This window comes from Durio zibethinus, chromosome 14, assembly GCF_047325235.1.
Source record: "Durio zibethinus cultivar Kanyao isolate XHJ-2024 chromosome 14, ASM4732523v1, whole genome shotgun sequence".
Taxonomy (NCBI): Eukaryota; Viridiplantae; Streptophyta; class Magnoliopsida; order Malvales; family Malvaceae; genus Durio; species Durio zibethinus.
Genome location: NC_143175.1, coordinates 2,861,085 through 2,876,624, shown reverse-complemented (window position 1 = coordinate 2,876,624; position 15,540 = coordinate 2,861,085). Strand labels below are relative to the sequence as shown.

The window sequence follows — 15,540 nt, the reverse complement described above, 5'->3', positions numbered from 1 at the left end:
CCCAAGCTTTTTAAAAGATATTATAAAATCAAAATGGTGTGGACCAAAAAAAAACAATAATATATAATATTTCAACCAAGGAAAATTAAAAATTTAATAGTGAATGATAAATTTACCAAACAAGGATAAGGCCATGATTTCATAGATGTACTAAAAATTGATTGTTCTTTATGGACCTAAATCCTGGTCTTAAGGGCATTTTGGGGAAAAGCATTAAGATGTTGGTAGTTACATCAAACACTTTTTAGACCTTTTAGCCACAGGTTCGGCAATTAAAGGAAAAGGGCATTGTCGGCATAAAAATGACTGATTATAATTCCAATCCAACATCCAATTAGAGAGAGACATCAGATCAACAAATCTGACGTGTTCAATTATGGTTGGATGAAACTGTTGGCAAATTTTCTTCTGACCAAGTGAGATAATTCCTTAGGCTTAGCTTTTTTTTTTTCTTTTCAGAATTTTAGGTAGTTTACGCTACCATCTCTTCAAAATAAAACAATTAAGAATATAAAGATTAATTTAATTAATTTCTATTATTTTTTTCTTAAATTACGATTTTTATAAGAAATAACATAATCAATACACACAAATGTGATTATAATAATATATTTTAAACTTTTTTTAGTGTGTTTATTACTAATTCACATAAAATTCTTTGACAAAATCATAAGTAAAGCATTCTCACTTTTCATCCAAAACAAAAAATAAAAATTATAATATTATTTTTAATTAAAAAAATATTCCAAAACGGCAAAAGAAAAAGCATTTTCACTTTTTAATACGTAATTTAGATCTTTGTAAGTACCGTTAGGCCACGTGGCCGTCACAGAAAGCACAAAGCGTTACGTGGACCCAATTCTCACAAGCGTCATGGAGTCAAAAGCACAAGGTCAAAATCGTCAATATACATTTTCAGTTTCCCAAAATACCCCTTTGTCTTGTCTTCAACGGTTCTTTCTCTCTCTCTCTCTCTCTCTCTCTCTCTCTCTCTCTCTCTCTCTTTAATTTTCTCTAAGTTGCGTATTTATGCCTTTTGGCTCTTTGGGGTATATTCTCTTTAGCTTTGATTCTCTATGTAGCAGGAAAAAAAAAAAGTAAAAATCTTTGCTTTATATTATCATTCAAAACTCTCTTCTTCTAACTTTCATCAATTTCTCGAGGAGTTTCTCTTTAAGGTGAGGCAAAAATTTTAGTTTTTCTATGTTTTTTCTATTGAAAAATGTAGTCCTTTCTTCGTTACTTTATTGTTTTTCTTGAATTTGTTGGGAACTTGATAATGGGTATTTTGACTATTTTCTTTCTTTTTTTTTTTCGTGTAGTGTTTTTTTTTTTTGAGTTGTCATTGGTGAATATGGGAGCTTGTAAGCTGTTGTTTTTTATGTGAAGTTTTGAGTTTTGATTGGTTGGTGTGATTTCTAATGATGGGTATTGGTTAAATTCATGTAATTTTGGATCTGGAGATAGTGTTTGATATGATTATGCGTTATTCTCTTTTTCTCTTCTTTTAAATTTTGCATATTGGTTTAGCTATGGAGCTTTGCTTGTAATTGTTTACTGAGATCAATCATTTGCTTCCTGGAAATGAATCATTTGAGTTTCTATTTTCTTTTCATATTTACATAAAAAAATTGCAATAATTGGTCGTCTTTCTAGTGATTGAGTTGTTTTTATGTTGTTCATTCAATTTCCTGTTGTTTTTATATCTCTTCTACGAGGTATTTTATGCTGACACATGAAATTTTAAATGCAGCATGTTGCTTCGCTTTTTATGGGTGATTTTTCTTCCTCATGAAAGCTGATGGGGGTTTGTGAATGATCGTTGAAACTGGTATGTCTTCATTGTGAATATGGTGAAGATGATGGTGGAATAATATGCTATTGACACTACTCTCCATTAAATGGAAATAGAATCTAGACCCTGTTGATTTCTTGATTATAATATGGATTAGATGGAATAAACTACCTAGGAGGCTGTGAAAGTTTGCTTGGCCTGTGATAACTTCTTTATTGGTATTTGGAGAACCTCTGGCTCTTGACATAATCCGGTGAAGGCATATAGTTAAGCAGCAGCTGTCGGCTGTGCTTCTGAATATTAATTTTCAATAACTTAAAACAAGTATTTATAGACTTTCCTTGGATATATAGAGTATTAGAGATGTTAACTTCACCTCAAGTACAGAAGCAGAATGTCCAAAAATCGATGCGTAAAGTCTCACCTAGTGGTTCACATAAAGATTTGTGGCTTGCTGTGCGAGAAGGGTCCTTGCCTGATGTAGATTTGGCATTGGCGCTTTTGAAGAAGACTGGAGGTAATATCAATTCAAAGAACAATTTTGGTCTGACTCCTCTTCACATTGCAACTTGGAGAAATCACATTCCCATTATTAGGAGGCTTCTAGAAGCTGGTGCTGATCCTAATGCTAGGGTGTGTAATTCTTCTCATCTCTTAATTGATCTGAATGCTTTCAAGTTGTTAATGAATGCCTATCTAGTTTCCTGCTTTAGAATTTCTATGATCTTGTGTTAAACATCATGAAGTTATAGAGATGTTTTGATGGGCCAATTAGGTTCAATCCTTTTCCCATGACACTTCAGAATCTATATTTCAGGATGGAGAATCAGGATGGAGTAGCCTTCACAGAGCTGTGCATTTTGGCCATCTTGCTGTAGCAAGTGTTCTCCTTCAGTCAGGTGCTTCTATTACATTGGAAGATTCAAAATGTAGAACACCAGTAGATCTCCTATCTGGGCCTGTTTTGCAGGTTTTTGGAGATGGGCAGGATTCAGGTACCTGCTACTGTCTTGACATGTTGGAAACCATCTGACTGTTTTATGCAGACCAAATCTATTTGTGTTAAAGTATAACATAGTTTTATTTGTGTTTTTAGTAGCTACTGAGGTGTTTAGCTGGGGAAGTGGTGCAAACTATCAACTTGGAACAGGAAATGCCCACATACAAAAGTTACCGTGCAAACTTGATTCATTTCATGGCTCTATAATCAAGTTAGTTTCTGCTGCTAAGTTCCATAGTGTAGCTGTTACTGCTCGTGGAAAAGTATACACTTGGGGTTTTGGAAGGGGGGGTCGTCTTGGGCACCCTGACTTTGACATCCATAGGTAAAAGATTTCTTGTGCCTTTGCATAAGACAGAGTCTTAGCAGCTTTAATGATTCTTCAAGCAGGAACTTTAAATTTAAATTTAGGCTATGGGAACTCTTGTCATTGAACTTTGATGGTTTAAAGTTTCCAACATGTTTTTTTGGCTTTGGAGTACCTTACTGAAAAAAATTTTAAAAGTTTGGGATAGTTTTATTTATTATTTTTATTTTGGGTATAGAGGATCATGTGAATCAACAATCATGAGGACGAAGTGAGTCAACAATCATGAACACATTATTTTGTACTTTTCAGTGGTCAAGCTGCAGTTATCACTCCCCGCCAAGTGACTTCTGGTTTGGGTGCTCGTCGGGTGAAAGCAATTGCTGCAGCTAAACATCACACTGTAATCGCTACTGAGGGTGGGGAAGTGTTCACTTGGGGATCCAATAGAGGTAAAAACCTATGGGTTATTCTAGCAAGGTTTGCTGACCATATGAGATAGTTGTTTCCTCAAGTGAAATTTTCCCTTTATTCTATTAATTGATTCAAAGTCACTTAGCTTCTGCTTGTTGATCAGAAAAATAATGTTCCGTATTATGTTTCAAACAAATCAAGGGCTCATTGACAAGAAATGCTGATGTAGACTTCAACTTGTGTTGTGCAGAGGGCCAGCTGGGCTATACGTCTGTGGATACCCAACCAACACCACGTAGAGTAAGCTCAATTAGATCAAGAATAGTTTCTGTTGCAGCTGCAAATAAGCATACTGCTGTTGTCTCTGAGTCTGGTGAAGTATTCACATGGGGCTGCAACAGAGAGGGTCAACTTGGTTATGGCACCTCTAATTCAGCATCAAATTACGCACCAAGAATAGTTGAGTATTTGAAAGGCAAGGTCTTTGTAGGTGTTGCAACTGCAAAATATCACACAATTGTGTTGGGAGCTGATGGAGAGGTAAATATACCATCATCTGCTTTCATTGATAATTAAATTCACCTCTACTTGCACTAATGCTTATATTGAATACTTGGATTCGAAATGCATGAATATTTTGTGGACTCGCTCTAATCTGCGTGAGTTCCAACGTCTTTTAGTTTCAATTTTGGTTTCACCTGTTATTATGGAGTGAGAGTATGTATCTGCTATATAGGGCTAACCACAGTAAAACCTGTATGTCAGGTATGTACTTGGGGTCATCGACTTGTTACACCTAGACGAGTTGTCATTAATAGAAATCTAAGAAAGATGGGAAGCACCCCTATGAAATTCCATCGAAAGGAACGACTTCATGTGGTTGCAATAGCGGCTGGGATGGTACATAGCATGGCTATGAGTGAAGATGGAGCATTATTTTATTGGGTTTCCTCAGATCCTGATCTTAGATGCCAACAGGTTCTATTTCACTTCCTTGTTGATTTTTCCTTCCTTACAAGTGAAATGTATTATTTACTTCCTCTGGATGAATTTTTACAGCTATATTCACTGTGTGGAAAAAAAATGGTAAGCATTTCTGCTGGTAAGTACTGGGCTGCTGCTGCTACTGCTACAGGTGATGTTTACATGTGGGATGGCAAGAAAGATAAGGACAAACCACCCATTGTAACTCGGTTATATGGTGTTAAGAGGGCTACTTCAGTTTCAGTTGGTGAAACTCATCTTTTGACTATCGGTTCTCTCTATCACCCTTTCTATCCTCCCAACATGCCCAAAAGTGATCAGGCACAGAAGTTGAAAGTCAGTGATGAATTAGAAGAATTTTATGAGGAATTTATGTTTAATGATTCAGAGTCAAGTTGTATGGGATCATCTGTACATAAAAATGGTTCTGAGAAGAAACCCATACCAAGCTTAAAGAGTCTTTGTGAGAAAGTGGCAGCAGAGTGTCTAGTGGAGCCACGGAATGCAATTCAACTACTTGAAATTGCAGATTCACTTGGAGCTGATGATCTAAGGAAGCATTGCGAGGTATTCTCCTCAAAGGCCTTAGCAATTATGAGGAGAAAATTTTCTTACATTCTTCAGTGCGTTTTCATTTGTGCCTAACTTATAACTTTGCCTTGGATGTTTTTATGATAGCATACCAAAATTTGAATTTTCTAATCATTCTAGACTATTCATGCTTTTCCTTAAAGTGCCAAACCTCAGCTTGAAAAAGAAAATATAATAGAGATTTAAAAGTTCAACCCATAATATGTTGGTCTTCTTCTGTTGTTGTGGCCTCTCACATCAGCAATCTCTTCTCTTTTTTATGGTCTCCGGATAGTATTCAACACGGTCAGCGTCTTACTTGATATAGAAGCTTTAGTTCTATCATTTTTCATATTTTAGGTACTATCCTAAGTGTCAATATCCATATTATGGGGGAATAAATCACTTAAGTTGTGAACCCCCTCCAAAAGGAAAAATGGAAATGAAAATACACTTTTTGCATTTTAAACTTAAGTATGTGTGAAAAGGTTGGGTGGTTATATTTTGCTTCATTCTCTTGTTTCAATAGATTTGATGATTTAGTATGTGTGAAGTAATTTCTTCTTCTGGTTTCTTTCCTTTTTTCCCCTCACTTTTGTAATTGGGAATCAAAACAGACTTTAAGATGCCAAACTTCTAGTTCGTCAGTCACTTATTTACAGCTCAGTATAGGTTTTTGTGGTTGGTTAGACAAGTTGCATGGTGCATTAATTGTTTTATCTCTCCTGTTTTCTCTAGAAGACACTAATTATTTTAGTCCTTCATATGATGGTTACTGCCTGGACATGTAGATCTCCTTTTCATGCTACTTGTCTTTGTTTGGGAAAACATATATGGTTGATATAAGTTGCATAGTTCCAGGCCAATTCTGACCTAAAAGATCATTGGCAGATTAAATTTTGTCTATTGTATCAGTAGTTTCCATCAAGTTTTGTTGACATGGTGTTTTGTAGGGAAATGTACTCTGACTAGAAAGTTTTCCTGACTACTTGAATGCAGGATATTGTTATTCGTAACTTGGACTATATCTTAACTGTCTCATCACAAGCTTTTGCAAGTGCTTCACCAGATGTTCTAGCTAATCTTGAGAAGTCGTTAGACCTGAGATCATCAGAATCATGGAGTTACCGTCGGCTTCCCACTCCTACAGCGACCTTTCCGGTTACCATCAATAGTGAAGAGGAGGATAGTGAAAATGAGGTTCTAAGGATCCGTGACAAGTACAAGAATAAAACCCCTTTGGAAAATGATGTAGACAGATTGGACTCCTTTCTGCAACCTAAAGATGATCCCAATCAAGGCATTTCCAAACAAATTCGAGCTTTACGAAAGAAGCTGCAGCAGATTGAGGTGCTTGAAGACAAGCAGTTGGGTGGATGCGTCCTTGATGACCAGCAAATTGCAAAGCTACAAACAAGACCAGCTCTTGAAAATTCTCTTGCTGAGCTTGGTGTACCAGTTGAAAAATCACAGTCAAAAGGGCCATCTTCAGTTTCACAAGATGGAAAAGGAAATAAAAAAGCTGAGGGTTCAAGAAAACAGACAAAGAAGAGCAAACATAGGGTAGCTCAAGTTAAGACAGTATCTGGTTTTAGTACAAGTAGCATAGAACCAAACTCTGTGAAGGACTTTTCTGACATTGAAATCCCCCAAGTTTTAATGAATAAGGTTTGATTTCTTAAACTCATTATACTTCTGGCATGTAAAGATCTTTCTGAATGCATCTTTTTTGTGTTGGACGCTTTACTGAACTGAAGATTTGGTTGGTTGTTGTTCTAGTGCATAACTATTCGTAAGGATTGTTTGGATGGATTCAAGTGCATTTCTTTCTCTTGCTTTCTGAATGTTGCAAGAGTGTCACTTGTGATATTTTAAATGAAGCAGGGAATCTGTTTAAGTCCTTGAGGAAAGAAGAGTTGCTATAGTTATGTTATAGAGTCTTTCTTCTATACTGCACTAATTTTGTAACAATAAAATTTTGTCTAGTTCACTTCATTTCTTTCGGTCTCTATCATTTCTCTTTCTGCCAAGGTCTCTTTTCTGTTGTGAGTTTCTGGAGTTTTTCAATTAGTAGGTCCAATATGCAGAACAGTGAATAGATGTTCAAAAGCCTACAATAACTTATTAGGATTTCTAGGTAATAGCTTGAATGAAAAATGTGAAGCTATTTTTTAGTTGAATGGTCTTGATACTCATCAAAACTAGCGTCAAGAACTGCATTGTGCACGATCACAGTGCTGCCCTTAAGAATTTCAAATGCCCGAGGTGAATATCAATATGTGCAATTTTCTATAATTTAATTAGGTCTGCTATTTGACAAGATTCTTTAAGATCCTTTACTCCAGATTCTGATCCGGTTCATGCTTTCAGTCAGTCTTTGACATTGTAGTTTGGTAATCAGCAGAGACCTATTACTTGGTCTTTCTTCATTTTGCATTTTGGTATTTCTTATCCTGATAAGGCTACTTAGGGTCTCATATTTTACATAATTAAGAGTGTTTTTTTATGTTTATTTCCTATAAATTACTGAAGGGAAAAAAGAAGTTGAAATTGCCTTAACAATTTTGTACCTTCTGACAGGAAGAAAATGCTTTGTCTGAAGGAACTGTAGCAGACCAAGCCTCCAAAAAGTCTACTTTCTTTGTTCAGAAAAATGACAGTTCGGTCCCATCAAAAGATAAGAGTACATCACAAACAGTATCCAAGAAGAAGAATAGGAAAGGTGGACTTTCTATGTTTCTGAGTGGTGCTCTTGATGACACCCCCAAACATGCTACTCCCCCTCCACCAACACCACGAAGCGAGGGCCCTGCATGGGGTGGTGCAAAGGTTCCAAAAGGATCTGCTTCACTTCGTGAAATTCAGGATGAGCAAAGCAAAATACAGGTGAACCAGCAAACTGGAAGCAAAAATCAGGTGGAAGATCTTTTTGATGGTAGAAGTGAAGGAAAAATCCTGCTGAGTTCATTTTTGCCATCAAAGCCAATTCCTGTGGTCTCAGGTCGAGCTTCACAATCAGAGGCATCTGATGTAGATAGAAGCACACCTCCTTGGGCTGCTTCTGGTACTCCTCCTCATCTTTCACGGCCATCTCTCAGGGATATCCAGATGCAGCAGGTTTGTCAAATTACTGCTCGCTCTATCCCTTGGTGTCATACATGCATCCTTAACCGGTTTCATTATTTATAATATGCTGTCACTTTTGTATTATTGTATGATAATTTTGATCCTATTCCCTTCCATGCAATGCAACCCAAAATTCACGTTATGCATTTCTATTTGTGATCGCAATCTGTGGAACTCACTTTCTTTTTTGTGCTTATAACTAAAAGCAGGGAAAACAACTGCAAAGTCTTTCTCACAGTCCAAAAATTAAAATGGCTGGGTTTTCATTAGCTACTGGTCAAGTATCGCCATCTGATTCCCCTGGGATGAACCGCTGGTTCAAATCAGAGGCTGAAGCACCATCTTCAATCCGATCAATTCAGATTGAAGAAAGGGCTATGAAGGACCTCAAACGCTTCTACACCAGTGTTAAAGTTGTCAAAAACCAGTCATAGGACAGGCAAATGATATTTGCTGTTGAAGGTGGCACCAGGGCTTTCTTTCCTCTTCCTTTGGTTAAATGTAAATTTGACTGTACAGATGTTCGCTCTCCTTATACATTTAACCCTTTTCTTATTTGAGGGTAGTCTCTACATCATCGTCATTTCTTTATGCTCTTGCATATTTTTTTTGGTAATCTTACCTTTTAGAATAATGTTCATTTTGAAGAAGTGAAAAGCTCTTAGATGTTTAGTTCATAGCCTTGTACACAGCAATAAATTCCTATCAAACATAGGGCTTTTTAATGAAATTAGCTTTCTTTTCCATGAATGAGTAGGAAGTTAACAACCTGTCATTAGGTTTCGACGGTAAGTGTTCATCAGCCGGGTTGGATTTGGATCAAATATAAGTATGGTGCATATTTCTTATTTGATCTACCAATTTAAGTTTTAAATAATGTTCAAGTCTGTTCGGATTATCAACAGAGTACAATCAGGTCTGTTCAGATAATTTTTTTTAAAAATAAAATAAAATATGATAATTTTTACTTAATTTTTACAAAAATAAAATAAAATGATTTTTTTATTTCATTAAAATGTAAAAAATGAATAACTTAATATATTTTTAATATTTATTTATTTGTTCTTTATAATATAAAATAAATATAAAAAATATTATATCATATAATTCAAGTCAAGTTAAAGTTTAAATTTTAAATTTTAAAGCTAACATATGGTTCATTTTTTAATTTGATTATCGAGTTTAATATTTTTTTTTAATTTTTAAATATCGGATGTAATTTGAAATTTATAAAGATAACTCGATTTTTGAATAATGTTTAGTTTGAAATTATTCAGAATCAATGATTGTCTCTTTATTTTATAGGTAAGTTGGTGTTTATGTCACGAACTTAAGGAAAAGTCTTGAATCTCATATCGAACATAATAAGGGGGTCATATTGGGGTATAAAAAGATTCACACTTTCTCTGTCTTGTGAGGTAACTTTTGTAGGATAAAACTGTAAGGTCATGGGATCAGAGCGGACAATATTTCATAAGAGTGTGAATCGTGGCAGGAAGGCTAATCTGAGACGTCGGAAAGATGAATGCTCGAGTTCCGGAGCCGCGCGGATTCGGAGCTTAAGTATCGACCCGTGACAAGTGGTATCAGAGCCAGCCTTATACCGTCCGATTCACGTCAAGCACCTCGAGAGAAGTAGGCAGAGTGATCAGCCTCCATGACGAGAGCGTCACGAGATTGAGTGCAAGAGAATGTCACGGACTTAAGAAAGAGTCCTGAATCCCACATTGAACATAATAGAAGGGTCACTGGGGTATATAAAAGGGCTCACACCAAGGTTAGGTGCGGGAGAATGTCCACTATGGTATATAAAAGGGTTCACACCATCTCTCTCTTGTGAGACGTCTTTTGTATGATAAAACCGTGAGTCCAGAAGGACTAAAGCGGACAATACCTCACAAGAGTGTAAACTCACAAAGGTGTGAATCGTGACAGGTAGACTGATCTGAGACACCAAAAAAATGAATACTCAGATCTCAAAATCATACGAGTTCGAAGCTTAAGTCTCAACCCATGACATTTACACATCCTTAATATGATTTATGACTATGTTTTGTCTATAAACAAAGAAAAAAAATGACACAAGGTGAGCAAGGCTAATATGGAATATGATCTTCTAAACAAGTGTCATCAGGCAAAGTTGTGATGGGTCCTACACATATAATCATACATGTTCCCAATAGGTGAGAAAAGGAGATGAGTGGCTGGGACCCTGCCAGAAGAAATAGTCGCCAAACACAAACAGCCATGGATCTTTCCAATCCTTTGAGCCAAAAAGGGCAGAAATGATTAGTCAAAAATCATGCGAGCATCAAGATGTTTCTTTCTTTTCCTTCGAGAAAATAAAGGAGAGGAAAAAGGGAGGAACAGAAACGAAAAGATTGATTAGAAATATTGTGGGGACCCTTGATGGGGCCAAAGGTGAGTTAGGAGACTTAAGTACTCGGGAGGCAAAAACTGAAGGTGAAAATTCCTCTTTGATTTGATAATCCCACGAAGAACAGGACCAGTCAATTTGCTTACGGACGAGTAATTGATTAATGATTTTATTTGAAAAAATTAATAATTAATTTAATTAATTTTTATTTAATAAATAATTAAATAAATTAAAAATATTTAAATAATTAATTATTATCGAATTGATAGAATCAATTTAATTTGATCAATTCAATTAAATAATAAAAAAATTTTATATTTTTTTATTAAGAATAATTATTTACTTATAAATTTAATTTAATAAAATTTAAATTCAAATATTATTCAAATTAAATCATTAAAGAATTTAATAATTTTAATAATATTTTAAAAAATAAATAAATAAAAACACTTATTTCAAATTTTTTACTTTTATTTATTAAAAAATTAATTAATTTGATCAGTTCGGTTATTAATTTTTAAAATAAAAAACTAATCAAGTTAATTAATTTAATTAATTTAAAAAATTGATTATAATCAAAATTGAATAAATCGAATTGATTTAACTAAATTCACTCAATTTCGATCGATCTAAACGGTTTAAACCGATTTTTGCTTACTCCTAAATATGCCATGAATCTTCCTCCAAAGAAATTTTTAGGATTAATATTTTTATTAAAAAAATTTTAATTTGAAAATATGAGAAAAATTATAAGTATTAAATTTAAAATTTTTTGAATACTATTTATTAAAAATAATTATATGAATCAATTAAATTAAATTTCAAGTTCAAAAAACTACATATATGAAAAAGAAACTATTTAAGCTGATGATCTGCAGAGAAAAGACAAAAAGTTATGTATATGAAATATTACTATAAATCTTCTAGTAATGCTAACTTCATGTTGTTTTGTAACTTGATTAGAACTTTGTTAAATAAGATAGCTAAGGAGCATCTCATCCCAAAATAATAATGCTGAAATTATTAGGCTTCAAAGTATATGAAGTTTAGATTTTAATTTCTGTAGCCACAAAAGATTTGAATGCTTGTGATCTACTATATTTTCAACCTATTTGCATTACAAAAGCTTCCCAACTTTTTAAAAACTTACTATGAGCATCACTTTGATCATAATTCAGCTCAAATTTCAATTATAGCATGGGTACAATATATAAGCATGGATGGTCGGAATCATTATCATGTGATGAGTGAAGTACTGATACACCAGCTCGGGAAGGAATGTGCGTATTAGGTAAAATTTAAAAACTCTTTATCGCTTAATAAAAAAAGAAATACAAACATAATATCGAAGGGACATGAATTCTATTCTCAAGCAACGTGCAATAATCAAAATATTTACTAAGTCCATTGTATTTTTTTTTTTTTTTTGCTAAGCATGAGGATTTATTAAAGAACAAATGAGGTTATAGAAAAGGAATTTGCCTCATTAGAAATGAGAAATGACTGATTTTCATCCAAAATACTACGCAATATCAAAGCTAAATAATTAAAGGTTACTGGAGTTGAAATGTTCTATATCCACACTGAGAAATTAAAGAAAGAAAAAGAACCTGTCCATAGACATAAATTCGTCAAGGATTGGCAATATAGCAACCTCTATAATAAACCTTAAAGGAGAAACATCCAAAAAGAAAATCCTAAAAGGAGAAAAAGAATCTGCAAAGAAAATGGTCACTTTTGAACGAGGGATGGGCCATCTGATAATTGATACTTATGAAATATGATAGGAGCTATTTGTTTGATGAAGATGGCCTGTAAAACTTGGCTTTAAGGGTACCCTACATCACATGTGAGTTTCAACATTGCCGTTGAAAAACATTAAAACTTGAAATCATCAACTTTTAGCTAGGATCAATTGTACTGAGACACACCAGCAACATATTGCCGTACTCTGCTGCCATTTCACTAGGCATTGTTGGCTTCAAGAGAATTTAACATTTCCTTGCAAGCAAGAAAATTGTTCAATGCCATCCCATGGCCCCAGTAGGGATGATTAATCTTAATATTAATCACTGTTTTACACCCAATATAAAGAAAAAAAATTCAAGAACATTATGAACTCATTAATTAATTAAAAACTTAATTTTAGTTAACACTAAACCATGCATATACAAAATTTTACCAGAGCAAAAAATGAAAGAACAAAAATCATATATAAAAAAGTGTTAAATGACTGCTATAGAGAAATCATATAATTATAAAATTATCTCTAAACATGAAGCAATCTCCTTTAATTAATTATATGAAGGTTTTTTTTTAAAGGAAGTCACAGTTTATATATGAAAAAAGATTTTAAATATTGAAATTTGAACTTAAAATTTGCTAAATATCGATGAGAATTCAATTATATATAAGTTTGTCATATACAATTAATCTATCTAGTCAGAACAATTAAGTATGTAAGAAACCCTTTTTCTTCCCTTATTGACCCTTTTTCTTCCCTTATTGATTGCTAATGGACTTTCTTAACCTCTACCTACTTGAGGTTGTACTTGATATAAAATTTGAGCTAGCCTTTTTAAGTGGTAGCAGGTATAACAACTTGGATAGCATTGTGGAAAATAGTTAAAGCAATCTCCAATAATTTCTTAGTTGTTATGTGATCATTATCATTTGGAGAAGTTGGACCCATTTCTCTTATATATTGTCAACACTTATGAATAGAGTGTTTACTTCTTTCCTAGGTTCAAAGCCTTTTCAATTGGATGAATTATTGGACAGACAAGAAAATCCAACCAGAACTACAATCTTTTAAGCTTTGTCAATCAAGATTGCCTAGGATATTCATTAACATTCAAGATATAATCAAGAGTTTAGACTAATTACAATCCTACTTTAAGACTACTTGAAATTAAAAAACAACTTGAAGTTTGCTAATCACCAAGAAAAATATGCATCATTTCATTTTTGGTAAGTTTCACTTTCAAAGATACATAGATTATATATCTTTCAAATCAAACTTTGCTATGTATTGATCCATTAAGATCATTGATGTAAGATTAATATATAATTGATTAGTAGGAGGGTTATTTCTATATATTGTATATCACCCCAACCTTTTTTTTCTTATTTAGGAACATATTAAACTAGCTAATTGTCAATAGTTGCTTAAACCAGTAATTGAATAACAAATTTTTAATTTTAACGATAAAAATTTAAATTCTAACCGTATCAAAACAAAAAAAAAAACCCTAACTAACTACTGTTTTTGGATGATGATTTGGGCTCCTCACCCCAAAATAACACCAAAGCCTATAGGTAAATTATTATGGTCTATAAACTTTGTTATTGGGATTCCTCGAATGGCAATGTTTTTTTACTAACTTTGGTTTGCTTGAGAATATACCCTCTCTCTCTCTCTCTCTCTCTCTCTCCATTGTCACACGCAAAAACATGAATAAGAAAATGATTGTACTAAGGAAATGAGTGGTGTTATCATGCTTTTTGATGAGGGCGGTGCTCTTTTTCTTGCTGATGGAGATACCTTCATTGTTGTTATATACATTTTTTTATTGAGAGACCCAACAACTTTATCACACACACACACACACATATATATATATATATATGATATATTTTCTTTCATCCCTAAATGTTTCTATCTTTTAATTTGATTTTTATGGAGATGAATATAAAAAACTTTCATTTTAATTGGTATATATAAAAAATATTCATGTTTGATGTTATAGTGTGAACAAATCTATAAAAAATAAGTTTATAGTATAAAAAAAAAAAGTAAGAAGGCTAGAAAGATGAGTATAGGAAATGAAATAATAAATATTTGAGCATTTGACTTAGTAGTTAATACATGATTTTTTTATTTAATTTAAAATTTATTAATTCAATTTATTTATATAATATCTAATAAGTTTGATTTTTAGATTTTAATATCGGCAAACCCTTTCACATTGCAACTTCTTATATAATAAAAGGTACAATGAAGTATATATAATCCATGTATTTAATGCTTAAAACAAGATGGGTGAAAATATAAAATTCCAAATGCAGTAGAGGCCCATATTGTCACCTCTGAATTAATCTCTCGTGGCCTTCTCTGCTCTTAATCCTTTTTACCTCGTTATTTTCAGTGCTAAGCTCATTATCTTTTTCCACATGCAGTGATAGCCTGTAAAAGCCTCAATGTTTCTAACCACACTCACTTTTTTTCTTTTTCTCTTCATAAAGCCATAGAACAAGACAATACCATCCTTCCAAAACCTACCAGCCTTTTCATTATTTTAAGCCTGTAGTGACCTGTCCATCATGTGCTTTTCCGCATTTATGTCTTTTTGTTTATTTCTTCTCTCCCTTCCTTGTCCCTCTCCTTCTTGGATATATGTCATTCATTCATTCATTTCATTTGTTTCTGAGAGCATGAAAGAGAGATCAGCAGAGGCAGAGAACTTGAGTATTTTTGTAGCCTTGTTTGATTGTTGAACCATGAGAAAGCAGAGAAACTAAAGAGAGCTAAGGCTAGGGTCATTGAAATTAATAAGGAAAAGGGTTGCTTGGAATGAAGTTTGATCCAACATCCTTGTCTTTCTCTCTCTTTCTTTCTCCTTTATATTTGCTTGATTGTTTGATTGTTAAAACATGAAAGAAAAGAAAAAGAAATAGAGAGGGATAATGATATATATATATTGAGGAATTAGGATATTGCTGTGTTTGGAGCTTCTCTTCCATTTCTTTAATTACCTATGTATTTTTCTTGAAGAAGAAAAGAAAAGAGGGTGTATGGAATGAAGTTTGATCCAAGATCGATCCCTCCACAATCATCTGATCTCTTCTCCTTAAGTTCTTAATTATTATATAATTTGATAACTTAGGGAAGGATCGATCCATTGATCTCGGACCAGGCTTCATTCCTCACACCATGCTTTTCCTTGCCCCCGACACAGTCAAGCCAA

At 33.6% G+C, this 15,540-nt stretch overlaps 1 protein-coding gene across 10 annotated transcripts; it reads left to right on the top strand.

The window, feature by feature from the left end:
- The first annotated feature begins 1,038 nt into the window (after positions 1-1,038).
- Positions 1,039-8,940, top strand: LOC111293582 (uncharacterized). Of its 10 annotated transcripts, none has more exons than XM_089743164.1 (12): positions 1,039-1,178; positions 1,754-1,831; positions 2,183-2,428; positions 2,613-2,790; positions 2,892-3,120; positions 3,415-3,554; positions 3,767-4,056; positions 4,282-4,494; positions 4,576-5,067; positions 6,070-6,738; positions 7,651-8,187; positions 8,406-8,940. In XM_089743164.1, the coding sequence occupies exons 3-12, from the start codon at positions 2,204-2,206 to the stop codon at positions 8,628-8,630; spliced, it is 3,198 nt and encodes a 1,065-aa protein (XP_089599290.1). In that variant the 5' UTR covers positions 1,039-1,178; positions 1,754-1,831; positions 2,183-2,203; the 3' UTR covers positions 8,631-8,940. The 10 variants fall into 10 exon arrangements, with proteins under 10 accessions (XP_089599290.1, XP_022742078.2, XP_089599289.1 ...); XM_022886343.2 differs by having other exon boundaries at positions 8,403-8,940; XM_089743163.1 differs by having other exon boundaries at positions 2,149-2,428.
- Positions 8,941-15,540: the final 6,600 nt, after the last annotated feature.

Excerpts from the sequence above, each read along its gene's own strand:
- LOC111293582 (XM_022886339.2), top strand. The coding sequence starts at position 2,159 with ATGTTAACTTCACCTCAAGTACAGAAGCAGAATGTCCAAAAATCGATG. Across the intron at positions 2,791-2,891 it reads TGGAGATGGGCAGGATTCAG|TAGCTACTGAGGTGTTTAGC; the intron begins GTACCTGCTACT and ends TTGTGTTTTTAG. Across the intron at positions 4,057-4,281 it reads TGTTGGGAGCTGATGGAGAG|GTATGTACTTGGGGTCATCG; the intron begins GTAAATATACCA and ends CCTGTATGTCAG.